The following is a 13,831-nucleotide window of genomic DNA, read 5'->3' on the forward strand; positions in this document are numbered from 1 at the left end:
TGAGAAACATTTTAAGGGTGGAGAAACTCACTGCCTCTCTTGCATCTTGAGATGCTTCCCAACTTCTCAAAGGTATCTTCTGCTTTACAGGAACATTAGTAGAGTTTGTGCCTCGTAAAAGCCACCGCTTGATGCCGTAAACTAGGACATTTCCATCATCACACACTCCTTTTCTAAGTCAGTGGTTCAAAACAGGCTGTGGGACAACTGCCTTTCAGCTGTGATGATCTTGGTGCAGTGTCCAGGTCTGGCTCTGGTACAGCGACCACATTGGGTTGTTCTGCTTGCTGAATATTTGTTAAGTGTTAACAGTGGGCTTGGAACTTACAAGGCTAAGGGATTGCTTCCCTGCGGCTCTTCTATAACTAAAAGATAAACCTACAGAGAAAAAAACAAAATAACACAAAATCCTCACGAAAAAACAAGGAACGCCCAAAGACTTGTAACAGAACACTAACGTAAGTATTTTAAAATTCAAACATCTTTGTTTTTCCTCAAATGAAGACTGACATCAAAATAAGCAGTAAGTGAGAGTTGGTTCTGAGGGCATGTGAGGAGAAATCGCTCTGAAGTAGGGAGGAGGAGGAGGAGGTAGCAGTAGAAACCAGGACATCACCACAGCTTTCGTACCCACAGGGCTTTCCGGCCTTGATGGAATATTCCCGTGTCCCGCTCAGCGCTGCTGTGTCATACGCGCTGAAGCTCTTTGGCACAGGGGCAGTTTGTTTTCACTGCCCTTACAATGGAGCGGGCCTTTCCTTTTCATCCGCATTGCCCTGACCTCCCTTTTCTCCCTCCCTCCCCCCAATCAAACAATTATCATCAGATGCAGGAAGAACCTTGTTGTGCTTCTGCTGCTCATAACACAATTTGCTATGCGAATACTTCCTGTGCACCCTGCCAACATGGCACCTCTCCAAGACATAAGGCTGGTGTTTGGGAGATGGTCACACAAGCATGATACTTCCTACTACAACTGCTCTGCCCTTCACCTTCCTTCTCCTTACTGTGGGCAAGGGCTATAAATATCAAATGGCATGAATGAAACGAAGACGGAAGGCTGCCTGTACCAGTACGAGTGTTTGCAGCAGTGTGGATTGCTGTCCTTCAGATAAGCAGGGATGTACAAGATCTTTGTTAAAATGTTGTTAATGACATTTTCAATGTACTTTACACAGAAGACAATTTATGTGAAACTTGATTTTTGTAGAAAGTGAAATAAACTGTCCCTGCATGGTAAATTCAGTTCCCCTGTTAATCGCATAGAGCCTTAAATGAAGACTGGGAAAAATTTGCAAAGCTTCAAAATATCGATTGAAGGCTAACAGTAGATTTTACAGGCAATGAATAAACTGGACCCAGATACTGTAAGATACACAATAGGGACAAAAGAAAGACTTTCATCTTACACGAGTCCCTGGTGTTCCCTGTCTGTAGTACTTACATGTTAACTCCCGTAGCTGTATGATTTGCTGATACTTAGCAATTTTTCTATAGTTTATTCTTATCCTCATGCTTCTCCTAAATGTTACTTACAGAACAACATGAGAGTTAATGGTGGACTAATAGTAATACCTCTCTTCTCAACTCATGTATCTCTCTAGCAAAAAAACCCAAGTATGCCTAAAAAAACTTGACACAGGAAATGCAGAAGAAAAAAAAAGAAGATGATTAGAAAGAGCAAATGGAATATCAGGGAAAAAAAAAGATTTAACATGGCATATGACAAAGTAATATAAGGCTTTGGTGATGAAGACAGGAGGACTGAACTTCATGTATAAAGCAATAAATCTATTAAAAGAGACAACACAGAGCAGACCATTTTAAAGACAGGATAGTTGAACACACATTCTGTAGTCCATGAAAGGCATCCGGAAAGAGGAACTGAAATCAGTTTTAGTTAAGAGACAAACGCACAGGCAAGGGTTTCAGCTGTGGGAACAAAAAAGTACGGAACGCAAGTAAAAGCCAACTGAGCACATGATGACAGCATTTAGAGCCTCACACTGGCTTTCCTACCTGCTTCAAAGCACCGCGCAGTGTGTTAAGTTTGACCTCTGACATGGTCTGAGAGTTGGCCTTTCCCTCAATGATGGTCCTAGCAGTAGAGGTACCTTAGCTCACAGACAGCCAAAATGCAACGAAACGGAAAAGTAAAAAAAGATTAGAGTTATTTCATCGGTTTGTGAATTTAATTACATATCCTACTGTTTACTCATCTTTTGTCAGGTATTCCAGTGCTTTAACAATGGGAAAACAAAATTCACTAAGGTAATTTACAGGAATCTCTTTATTTGAACTTAGGATATAACCCACAGTAATTATGAGCAGTGTGTGGCAACATTTTCACTATTTAGGACAGGAAGTGAAAAATACCAAACACATCCAAAATTGCATTAGGGATTTGTGCAGACAGAAGGTAATTACGCAAAGTGGACGTTGGCCAAGACTCTCAGAATATGAAGTGATCTCAGAACGTTGTGGAAATTACCATGGGATCTTTAATGATAAGTGTGCTAAATCTTTGTTTAAATTGTCCTAAAAAAGATGCCTTCTCTACCAGCACATTGGCCCTTTGCTACATGGATTGGCAGCACCATCATATTCCAAAATTAGATGGCACGTCCAACACTACAGCACACAAGTGGAAAAATAAAAAGAAACAAACAAACAAACAACAATAACAAAAACCCCAAAGCACAGTAATTTAAAAAACAGACCAGGAGTAGACATCTCAAGTGTTTCACATGCACAGAATGACTTGCTTCCCCCTCTGTCTAATTTATTTCAGATTAGTAAGAGATCCCTTATTTTAGGTCAGTGCTATGACAATGGAAGTATGCCAATGTAACCTTCATTTTCTTAATTAGCATTTAACAAGAAGTTTGTCCTCCTCTAGAAATATTTCCTTCCATAAGGAAGAATAACCTTGAACAGAAGACAAAACTAAACCAAGGAGAGGAGAAAAATTAAACCAAAGCTCCTGATACATTTACATGCCTTTAAAATATATGTCTACATACCCTTAAAATTTAAATAAAACAGATCTGACTAAAAAATTACTTCATCTCCCAGAAGCAAGCACAGCATTCTGTCTGTATTCACAATTACTCTGGGGAAATCCAACCACAAAGAAAGTCCCTCTTTTACAGATGCTTCCTACCATGGATGATGTGCTCATGTAAACTCATTGTTTATCTAGTCTGGAAACAAAAATGCCACGAAAAAGGAATCACAAGGCAGATGGCCAGTTTCACTAATCTGACCCTATTTCTTCCAAGTAAATCTAGTCAACTGTTACAATAGTGATGCCCCAAATAATCCACTATTCCTGTAATGCTTAGATTTGCATGTTTAGGTTAGAAATGCCCAGCATAGCTAGATTAAGATTTTCCCCTAGTAAAACGATGCTTTACCATAAATTCTACTCCAGAGACCATGCTGATTCTTAAACCAGATGTGTCCACACACTGAAAACCTGAGTGGAAGCAAGCTCGCAACACATTCTTCCCAACGCTCACCTCTATAGCTGCAACGCGTTTGGAAGTTTCCTTTTACTCTACTTAAACCCGACCGTAAAGAGTGGCAAATGCAAAGATTCTCTCTGTAGCCGCCCCCATGATAACAGATGACAAGATGCAGCACAAGCTTCATCTCTTGCTAATTAAACGAATCAATTAAGAGACTATTGTTGCAACTGTGTAACTGCTGTTCTATAGTGGCAATAACAACCCCACGGGGAGGTCTTTTACTACATTAAAATGCTGTCCTCCGCAACTCCATTTGATATTATTAGAAACAGTTATTTGCGTCTTGCTGTCATATTAGTAGCAAAGGCAAATTATGGAAATATGCAGACCAGAATGGTCCCAGTATGAGATCAGGTTTGGTTTTCAGCCTCCAAGGGAACAATTGCTGAAATTCCAAAGTTCCCTAAAGTTCTTTAATGGAACTGATAAATCTATCAGCACAGCATCCATTTAGATTCTAGGTAAGGGTCACATATTTGCATACTTTCCTGCTAAGCGGATACAATTCAACTAGATAAATTATCATATTAAGTTTACCCTCCTGAGTTAAACTGATGGAGTTCAAAATTGTTTTCGATGGTTGTCATTAATCGCTGTTACATCCTAAACGCTCACTTTGAAATCTAATTGTGCTGGTGTACCAAGGGTCATATTAATAGCATTTTTAATGTTAAATCTTTGTAAAACATGTTTATTTTACTGATATTACCACTGAAGCCTAAAAGACTAATGAGAAACAAAGTATATTTATTATCAATAAAAACTTCATTTAAAATTTACATTCAGAGATTTAAATTAGCTTTACTAACTTCATCATGCCTTTGCTCCATTAAGATCCCTGGTTAAGCTTCAAGGCCATATAAATTAATACCTCCTAAACAGTTCCTGGGTATATGCTGAAGTTGCAGCCATCAAAAAGCTGCTTAAAAACCATGGGCTACACATACTTTTTCAGAAGATAACGCCAGATCGTCACCATGATGTAACAGCCTGGATACAGTTAAAAAAAAAAAAACACTTCTTGGCAAAACAAAGCACCTAATAATTATTTCAACATTGGTAAATCTTAGTCTACCAAATGAAATCACTCCATTTACACTTGGGTAACCTGTACACTCATGTTCCAAGAAGTAACAGGCTAATCAATCAAGTTCAGTCCTTGTCCTTAAAGCACTACTGAGCTCAATAAGAAACCTGTCAAATGAAGTATGGAAAATCAGAAATCCTTATTTTTCCCTTTGCTTATTTCTGAGGGATAAGGGGCATAATTTATTATAAGCAAAGACTACTACACTACAGAAAGCACACACACTACGGAATCCATCAACATTAAGGACTTTCATGGGAACTCTGACCTACTTACGTTATCACATATTTTTTCCTCTGCAAATTAAAACTTTTATTGAAAACAGAAGAAAAGACCAAGATGAAAAATGAATAAAAAGCAAGATATTAGAATCTAAACATAATAGCTCATTTCCAGTCTAATTTTGCAAGAGAGCAAGGCTTGCAATCCAGATTTCTGCCTCTCAGTCCCCATCCCCACCTCACTCCATCTAATTATCCCATCTGCACCCACACACACTATTTTTAACCTGCTGATTAATTTCAACCTAATTTGAAGAAAAGGTAGGTTAGGTCCAACTACCTATAAGTATTGTAGGAACCATAACTGTGTTTTCACAAATCTTCTGAAGAGCACTGGCTGTGTTAACGAAACAAGAGACCTAAATCCTTGCTCTCCGTCCAGCTGAGAGAAATTTGGCAGGAGCTAGTTGGCCAGCCAGCATGTTCACACTGGCCACGCAACTAGCATATCTGCAGTTTTAGCTTCACCTTGACACCACTACTTCTCACTCAAGAGAATTGAAATGAGAACGGCCTATGCAGCTGTGTGGTTGCACCCCATCATCCACATCACGTGAGCTGGAACAATTCTCACTGCCCAGTCCTAATGATGGGCTGAAGTATCACTACTTTCAGAAGTGAAATCCTTGTTGCATGAATTAACCACTTTCTGCAGAATACTGCAGCAGCTTGCAGCCAGACTCAAGATTCTCACCACCCAGGTTCAAAAGGGACTTGCAGAAGTTAATGCTTCTAGAAGCAACTGCATGTTTTTCCTAGTGACATCTTCTGCACTACTGAAATGCCGCTGATGATAGCTCTACTACTAGAAGAGCTGTGGCTCACAGTGCCTCTCTGAAGCCGGGTGAAAAGGAAAAAAAAAATCTGTAACAACAGTAGAATTCCCTTTAGATCACAGGGACCCTAATCTTAAGGCTTGTGAAAAGGAAGAGTAAAAAAAAAAAAACCACATTAGCTTGCAAAACACACACCTTACTGGACTATATTTATTTTCTTGTGGTTAATACTCTACATATTCCAATAAATACAACCTTCATAACCTCTGCAGGTTCTCATCCAATGTTTGAAAGGCTGCTTAAATCTTCAGTATCTAGTTTCAGAAGTGTCACACATAGAAAGAAAAGCAGCAAGAAAGAAAACCTGTTAAGAACTGCAATGATTTGTAAGGGTGAAAGAAGCAGGTTGTTAAACATTTGTCACTGTGGGCTAAATCAGACTTATACAGTGAAAGCTTCCATCTTTATCATTATTTAATTGGTCTTTGTAAGAATGCAGGGAGAAAGAAAAAAGGAGGAGGAAGCTGTCTGGAAGCTGATGAGATTATATATAGACTGAAAAGTTCCAGGACAACTTTTAAGCCTCAGTAATGGGACAGAAAGTTGGAAGTTTGCTGTTGACACAAAAGCAGACAAGTCATGGCAGGAGACAGTGGAAAGGGAAATCAACAGTGAGAAGTGAAGTTAGTATACTGACCTGTAGCTCCTAAAAGTATCTTAGATACATAAATGATGAATATGCAATAAGCCAGGAAGCAAAGGCAAAGATTTTGAGGAACGCCTCTATGTAAAGCTCTCCATTTCTGACCAACTTCATGAACAACATACGTAACCAATAACCCTGATTGTGTAGGAAACATCCTTTTGCAAGGATCTACCTGGAAGTAGCTAAGGAACAATAAAAAAGTCATTGAGTGATCACTACTGTACTAGAACATACGCCAACTATGCCAAAAAGTATGGCCAGGGCTTGACAGAGACTAGTTTTCCTAAATCCAGTGTTCTCAAACTGGAGTTTGCAGATCTGGTCACAGCAGTGGGTCTCTGGACTATTTCAAATGGGTCATGAAAAATGCTGAAGAACAGTAAGTGTAGCATTAACAGGCTAATAGTAATCATAAGAGAGCATAAGCCTCCACATCAAAACTTCAAATGTTTTGTAAATCAAATGTGGCAAAAAGCACTCCATCAGGGATGAGACTGAAGCAATGGAAAAGCCTCTAGTGAGATGGCTGAACCAAGAAAACGGTGCTAGGAAACTAGGAAAAGCCACCATGAAGATGGCTTTATTCTTAGGCCAGAGCATTTGACCCTGTTCCACTTGGGTTCCTTTATTTTGTTCACCACTGCAGGAATGTTGTCAAGTAATACACTGAGCAACATAGCTAATGTGTCACATATATATGTTCTTTCATCCTTCCCCAGAGGAAAGAAGTAACTGTTTTTCTCTATATCGCTGCTTTGATGTTAGGGAACAGAAGATCAAAGAAACGGCATGAATGATGAGCAGAGGATAGTGAAATTTTCCACTATGGCCAGGGACTCTTCACTGTCTGGGACTGTGTCTTTTGAGGAAAGTGTTCCACTGGACCAGCAGAGCATCACTGTCAAACGTGACCCGAAGCCCAAAACTGACAGTGACATTACTGATGCACTGGAGCCTTGCCACTCACTATCTGAGCATACAGACAGTATTTCTTTATTCGAAATTCTACAGAGGCCATTACACACAGTCTAGAATAAGTTTAATGCTTCCATAATAATCTGTGGTTCTCCATGTATTTGCAGCTTTTGTAGTGTTAAAAGGCTGCCTGCCCAGATGTATTTCATTATTGAAATCCAGCTGACAGAGGCATGAATAACCAGCAAATGACTGGGACCATCAGTGGCCCAGGAAAAAACATTCCTCCTACCCAAGAGAGCAGAAGGTGGAATGAAGAGACAAGAGACACGACGGAAACTGGAGGCTAACTACAAAGAGAAGAACAAAGGGTGGACTTCGGTCCTCTGAAAAGACTACTCAAACATACAGACTTTTCAACGGCACAGGCTGAAGCAGAAGCTCTGTGTGTAGATCTTAGTATTTTTCTATAGATCTTTATGTTTCTATTTCATATACATCTCTATGTCTAGAGAACAAGTCTTATGAGAAGCAGCTGAGGGAACTGGGGTTGTTCAGTCTGGAGAAGAGGAGGCTGAGGGGAGACCTTATCGCTCTCTACAACTACCTGAGAGGGGGCTGTGGCGAGGTGGGTAATGGTCTCTTCTCCCAAGTAACAAGCAAAAGGACAAGAGGAAATGGCCTCAAGTTGCACCAGGGGAGGTTTAGATTGGATATTAGGAAAAATGTCTTCACCAAAAAGGGTTGTCAAGCATTGCAACAGGCTGCCCAGGGAAGTGGTTGAGTCACCATCCCTGGAGGTATTTAAAAGACATGCAGACATGGTACTTAGGGACATGGTTTAGTGGTGGACTTGGCAGTGCTAGGTTAATGGCTGGACTTGATGATCTTAAAGGTCTTTTCCAACCCAAATGATTCTGTGATTCTATGTTTGTTACAAACCTACTTCTGTGAGCTGCCTACACACAGGAGACAACCCATAAAGGACTGCCTCCTTGTTTCCTGGTACTCTTGCTTTTGGACACGGTTTTGGATATTAATCTGAAGTATGTATTATCTTGTTTCCTTTTTCTTCATACAATATGTAGCACAATAAGGTTCCTTGGTGTTACAGTAATGCTATTAATAAATATGCTATCTGAATAATTCTAGTGTAAAGTGTCAGAATAGCAGGACTCCATCAGCACATTGATATCTAGTCCGTTCATCAGAGAGGAAAAATGAGTAAGAAGTCATGTCAAATCTCAATTACAGCAATACCCCATGATTTATTCTGAAATAACTTAATCAGGACTCAAAATTTTATCATCCCAAGAAAATTAAACCAAATCAATGTAGTTTCCTATTCAACAACTATTTCTTACAGCTAAAAGTTGCTTGCTCCTCAGGCAGAAACATCCTTGTACATTCTCCAATAGCATGAGTCCTATATCAGATCTGAGACTCATAACATGCTACTAATTTGGAGAAAATAAGCTATCTAACACCACTACAATTTGAAGAGAAGAGAAATGCTCAAGTAGCAAAGAATTTCTAACAAAAATATCGTTACAGATCCATGTAGACCCCAGAATGATGCTAACAGTGTGCACTCAAAACTATGATTTCACTGGGGAAAGCAACATGTTTTAGAGGAGAACAGGAAAAATCAACAGAAATATGCTGCTACACTAACAGAAACATTTGTCCTACTGTCCACATGATTACCATATGTTATGCAGCAGAATTCATATCAAATGGTTGTCTTTCTGCTGCAATGTAGTTTTCTCTGTCCTTCATCTAGCTAACTGGGACAGCAAGGATGTTTCTAATAGAGAAGCATACCTTTCACTTCTCCTCAGAGTGTCAGCCAGCTTCCTGAAACAGGGGCTTGTGTTTTATCAAAAACCAGTCGCAGAATTGTTTCTACCATCCAATGTGAAAAAAATCAAGTGAAGTCGCCTATCGAAGCTGATGCCCTCCTGACAAGCCAGGGAGCTCTGCTCCTAATCAGCTGGTTCTAAAAATACGTTCTGATGGACAGGTCAGCAGCGTGTACACTCAGTAGCATCACGCTGCCTGCCACCTCTGAAGTGCCATCAACATTTGCCCCTGTCAAAAATAACACAGAATGCTCAAAGCATTTTCTACTACGAAACAAAGAGCAGAGCAATAATTTCACAAGATGTTTATTATGTTGATAACAATACGTTATAATAATGAGCAACCAAGATTTTGGTGCTGCTAAATATTCCTTCCAAACACTTGCTGTCTTAACTGCTCTTCTATGTTAGCAAAGGTTTAGTAAGAAAGATGTAATGGTGAGCCCGCGATGTATTTCTAGGACCTTCATTCAAGCTTATATTCTTTTCTTTGACTGAACATTTATGTTTGTGTATGTGTACACATACACATGCAGGTACAAACATACAGACTGTGTAGATCTATACGTGTAAGCAATTTGTAGAGGACATCATTGTAAGGAAAGCCCCTCCTTCCCCCCATTACCTAAGCCAAGGGTATTAAGTTGAAATCAGAAGAGCGCAGAAGGATGTTAAAGGAGCAAAGGACAAATTAAATAGTGGAAAGCACTTAGGGGAAAGGAGAAGGACAGTAGGCTAGAGGAACTGAGAGGAACACAGATGCAGACTCTGGCTTAGATTCTGTGGAAAACTGGTACCAGAGCAAACCCTGGGAAGCAGACTTCATTACTGCTTCTCTACCCTGCCCACTGAAGTTCTCTCTCTGGGTTTGATCAGCAAGACCTCTGCATAATTTATATTAAATAAAAAATGGTGGATAGAGTACTACAGGCTTTTCTTTTCAGTCCTCTTGAGAATTTTAGTTGTAATCACATAGTTGATTTCCCAAAATAACTAGGATCCAATAAACACACATGAGCTTGTCAGTAAGATCTGAGATGGACATATATCTATTTATATATTATAATCCATTAGCTGTTTCATCATCAATTTTTTAAAGCTAAAAGCACACCCACACCGTACCCTCTTTTGTCTTCTTTTGCTGTTGCACAAGGCCCAGCACAAGGGTTCTACTCTGTAAGTGAGACTCCAGGGCACTTCTAACATACACATACAAAATGTTTTCATATTTACCTTAACAACAAATTTAATTTTTACTGTCATTAAATACACACTTAATCTGTATTTTCTCTGCTACAGCACCCACTTATAGGGGATCGATTAAAATCTTTTCGGTATTATCAAGCTGAATTGTGTTTATATCTTATCTGCTTGGAGTAATTATTTTCTTCTCAAAGACTATCAGATCAGTCAGCTAGCAGCAATCTCGCATATGCAGGATGCCACTTCAGAGCTGAAGCATCATTACAAATACGATAGTGCAGAACAAAACTTTTATTTTAGGTCTTATTTGTAACTGCCGCTCTGCTTGATATTGAATAAGACAAATAAACGTATACGCATATATAGACATATATTGATAGAAGCAAGAAATACTAAGGGCACTTTTCATCTCCAAAAAACAACATGCAAGTCAACAGGTATTTTTGTTAAGTTTACTCTCACCATGTTATACCTCCCAAAAAATGGCTTGGGCTAGTCATAGGACTTGTAGAAGAACTAATCACAAGTAAGTAGAATGAAAGCATTATCATATGCAATCTTAATCTACTTTTGTCAAAAACATACAGTGCACAGAGATGTCAAGACTAAATTCTAACAGGAATGTTTCATTCCTAGGCTCTTCACTGTTAACGTCACTACAGGGAAACCTGTTGGCAGCAATCAGGACAACTAACATTAGAGTATACTTCAATTTTATCTCATTTTCAGAACTACTTCTAGGTGCATAAGGAACTTGGAAAAACTTAATGACTGCATTTTAATCATGCAAATCATGGCATTCAATGCCGCTTCTATCATATGTTTATAAGCATCCATCACCTAACACAAAACTTTAGTTTCTATATTAAACCTGATCGCTCAAGACAATAGCAGACAAAAAAAATCTATTTTACTGAGTAAATTCTGTCCCATGGTGTAAAATCTGATTAGGATTTTAAACTTATTTCTCTCCAACAAACAAAACCTGGGAGAACCACAGAACACTTTGCATCACTATACAGTCTTTTTATAAGAAAGTTACTGACCCGCCTCTGGAATGTGAGGGTATGTGGTATGGTGAAGCCACAGAGATTAGAAGCTGAGGTGGTGGGGAGGAGTGAGTTTGATCCTGATGTGGATCAAATCTGAGTGTGTCACAATAAACTTAAAAGTCTACAACAAGTAACTCTTAAATCTCTTGTAAATGAAACGGAGGCAGACTTGAATCAATTGAAGTGTGGAATGCAGATACTGTGCACTGTGTCTTGGAAGTTAGCTTCAGAAATTTGCCTTAATTCAGCTGTTAAGCTCAGAATATTTACACATAACACTAAGCTTCACAAATGCAAGCATAAATGTGCTGCCAGTGTCATTTACCTATTTTGTTTAGATTATATTCTTCTACCAACATAGCTCTTGGTAACATACTTACCACTGTGCCTAGAAACTGAATGCTTGTATCTCCAGAGGCACTCCGAGAAAGCCGCTGAAAAAAAGATGTAAAAATTGATTAGAAGCTTCTCCAGAATTTGAAACCATTCCATTTTCATTCTGTAACATCACTGTAATCAGACCTGAGTAAAAAACTATACATAAAACAGATAAAATAGAACCATTTCCTTCAAGAATTTCACTATTAGAAGTCTAATTCATACTTCAGCTCACATTTTGGTTTTGTTTCAGTCAACTCAGTAAGATTTCTTTCTGAAGAACAATGAAAACAAACATGGCCAAGTACAACATAAAACAACCTTGGGCTTGCAGAAAGATGAATGTCATGAATAATGAGGCTTTCGCCACCTCTAAACGTTTGTGATTTTGTATTCCTGTTACTCACATTTAGTATTATCTTCATTCTCTCCTAATGAAAGACATTTTAATCTCTTTTTAAAATGCAAACCTCCAATAATGTTACTTTGAAAACAGGGGAAAAAAAATGACCTTATGAAATGTCTGGTCACCTACTGTGGTTCAGGAGTTGATTGAAGTTATTAAACAGTCTCCAAAATATTACATTGTCAGTAAGCCACAAGACAATGCAAAAGAAAATATGTTATCAGTTTAACACAGTATTATCCCTAATCTAAATATGCAAAACGCACGAAGACTTTTTTCTTGTTGTGAATCATCTCCCTCCTTCAATGTGAAAAGTTTTTCGTCCCTTTTAATTCCTGCTGTTAAATCATGGCACACGTAGACCCCAAATCAGGCCCCTACTCATGGAACACAGCCCTAATACTTACACAGTGCCAGGCATACATATGAGTACATACATACGAGATTTGAGAAGGTAAGTATAAACTGCAAACAAAGAGTAGCACGGAGACCTTCAGCATTTTAAAGACAATGAATCCTAGGAACAGGGCTGCAAATCACCTTGAGGTATCTTCTAGTCTAGTACCCCCAGCAGAATCAAACCACACCTGTGTCACTCCCAACGGTGTGTGCCTAACCCATTCTTAAAAATCTTTCAATTGCAGAGATTTCACAGTCTCCCCAAGCAATTTATCCCAGTTTTCAGCATCCTTATCATTAGGAAGTTTTTTTCCTAATATCTGCCTAAAATAACCCTTACTGCAACTGCAGCACACTAATTCTCCTCTTTTTCACCACAGACAGGAAACACTGATTATTCCCTCTCTTTTTACAGCTACCTACAAGTATATGAAGAGCCATTATCATGGCTCCCTTTAGTCTTGTCTTCTCTAGACTAACTGAGAAAGTGCTATACAACAATAGCTAGATATCCCCCCGAAACAATTTTAATAGTAATAAATTAAATCCTGGTCGCTGTTCAATAATGGTGCATATTCCTCAGCTACACTTTATGAAGTAATAATTACTACAACCCAAACACGTTTATTTTTTGACTTAACAGGTCACACACTGACACTGCAATCTGTACAATCATACGAAAACAAAGGATGATGTGCCAAAGCCTGACATATTTCAACAATAATGATTAATGGAATGGAAAATATGGGAAATAAAGTTTCATACAAAACCTGACGTTTACTTTTATAAAGGAAACAGGAATATACACTTTTCCCACAGTCTAGGATAAACACAATCAGGTTTTGGAAACCACAAAGAAGAACAAAGTACCGGCTGCCTACAATGAATGAACTGCATGCCAAAACAAACAAGTCCCAACCACTTGATAAGCTGTCAGAAAATGGCAAGCTGAAAAAAATTAAAGGATTTAATTTCTTTTTTTCCTGGAATGCTCTCCACCCTCGTTAGAGTTCTGTCACTTATTGTGCTACCCTTTTGTCCACTTTCAAGGGTCATTAGAGACCTTTTCATGTCCTAATAAAAATTCCACTTTTTTTTTTTTGCTAATCTCCCCACCACACAGAAAAACACAACTTAAAAAACACAACAAAACATAAAAAGAAAAATAGAGCCTTTTTGTCATTTTCTTTCAAGGCTTTCAAAGTAAAGCCAGGTATCTTGACTATTTGACTTATT

The 13,831-nt window shown here is 38.7% G+C and overlaps 1 protein-coding gene across 1 annotated transcript in view; it reads right to left on the minus strand.

Annotated features, from left to right (window-relative positions):
* The window catches only part of PCCA (propionyl-CoA carboxylase subunit alpha), a gene marked incomplete at its 3' end in the record, with an annotated part of 301,448 nt that overhangs the window by 48,212 nt on the left and 239,405 nt on the right, over positions 1-13,831 (minus strand). Inside the window, exon 21 of the mRNA XM_082013979.1 lies at positions 11,793-11,846. Coding sequence (XP_081870105.1) covers positions 11,793-11,846 — 54 coding nt within the window. The remainder of the gene's footprint in view (positions 1-11,792; positions 11,847-13,831) is intronic.

This window comes from Phaethon aethereus (assembly GCF_964289735.1).
Source record: "Phaethon aethereus genome assembly, chromosome: 1".
In the NCBI taxonomy this organism is placed as follows: domain Eukaryota; kingdom Metazoa; phylum Chordata; class Aves; order Phaethontiformes; family Phaethontidae; genus Phaethon; species Phaethon aethereus.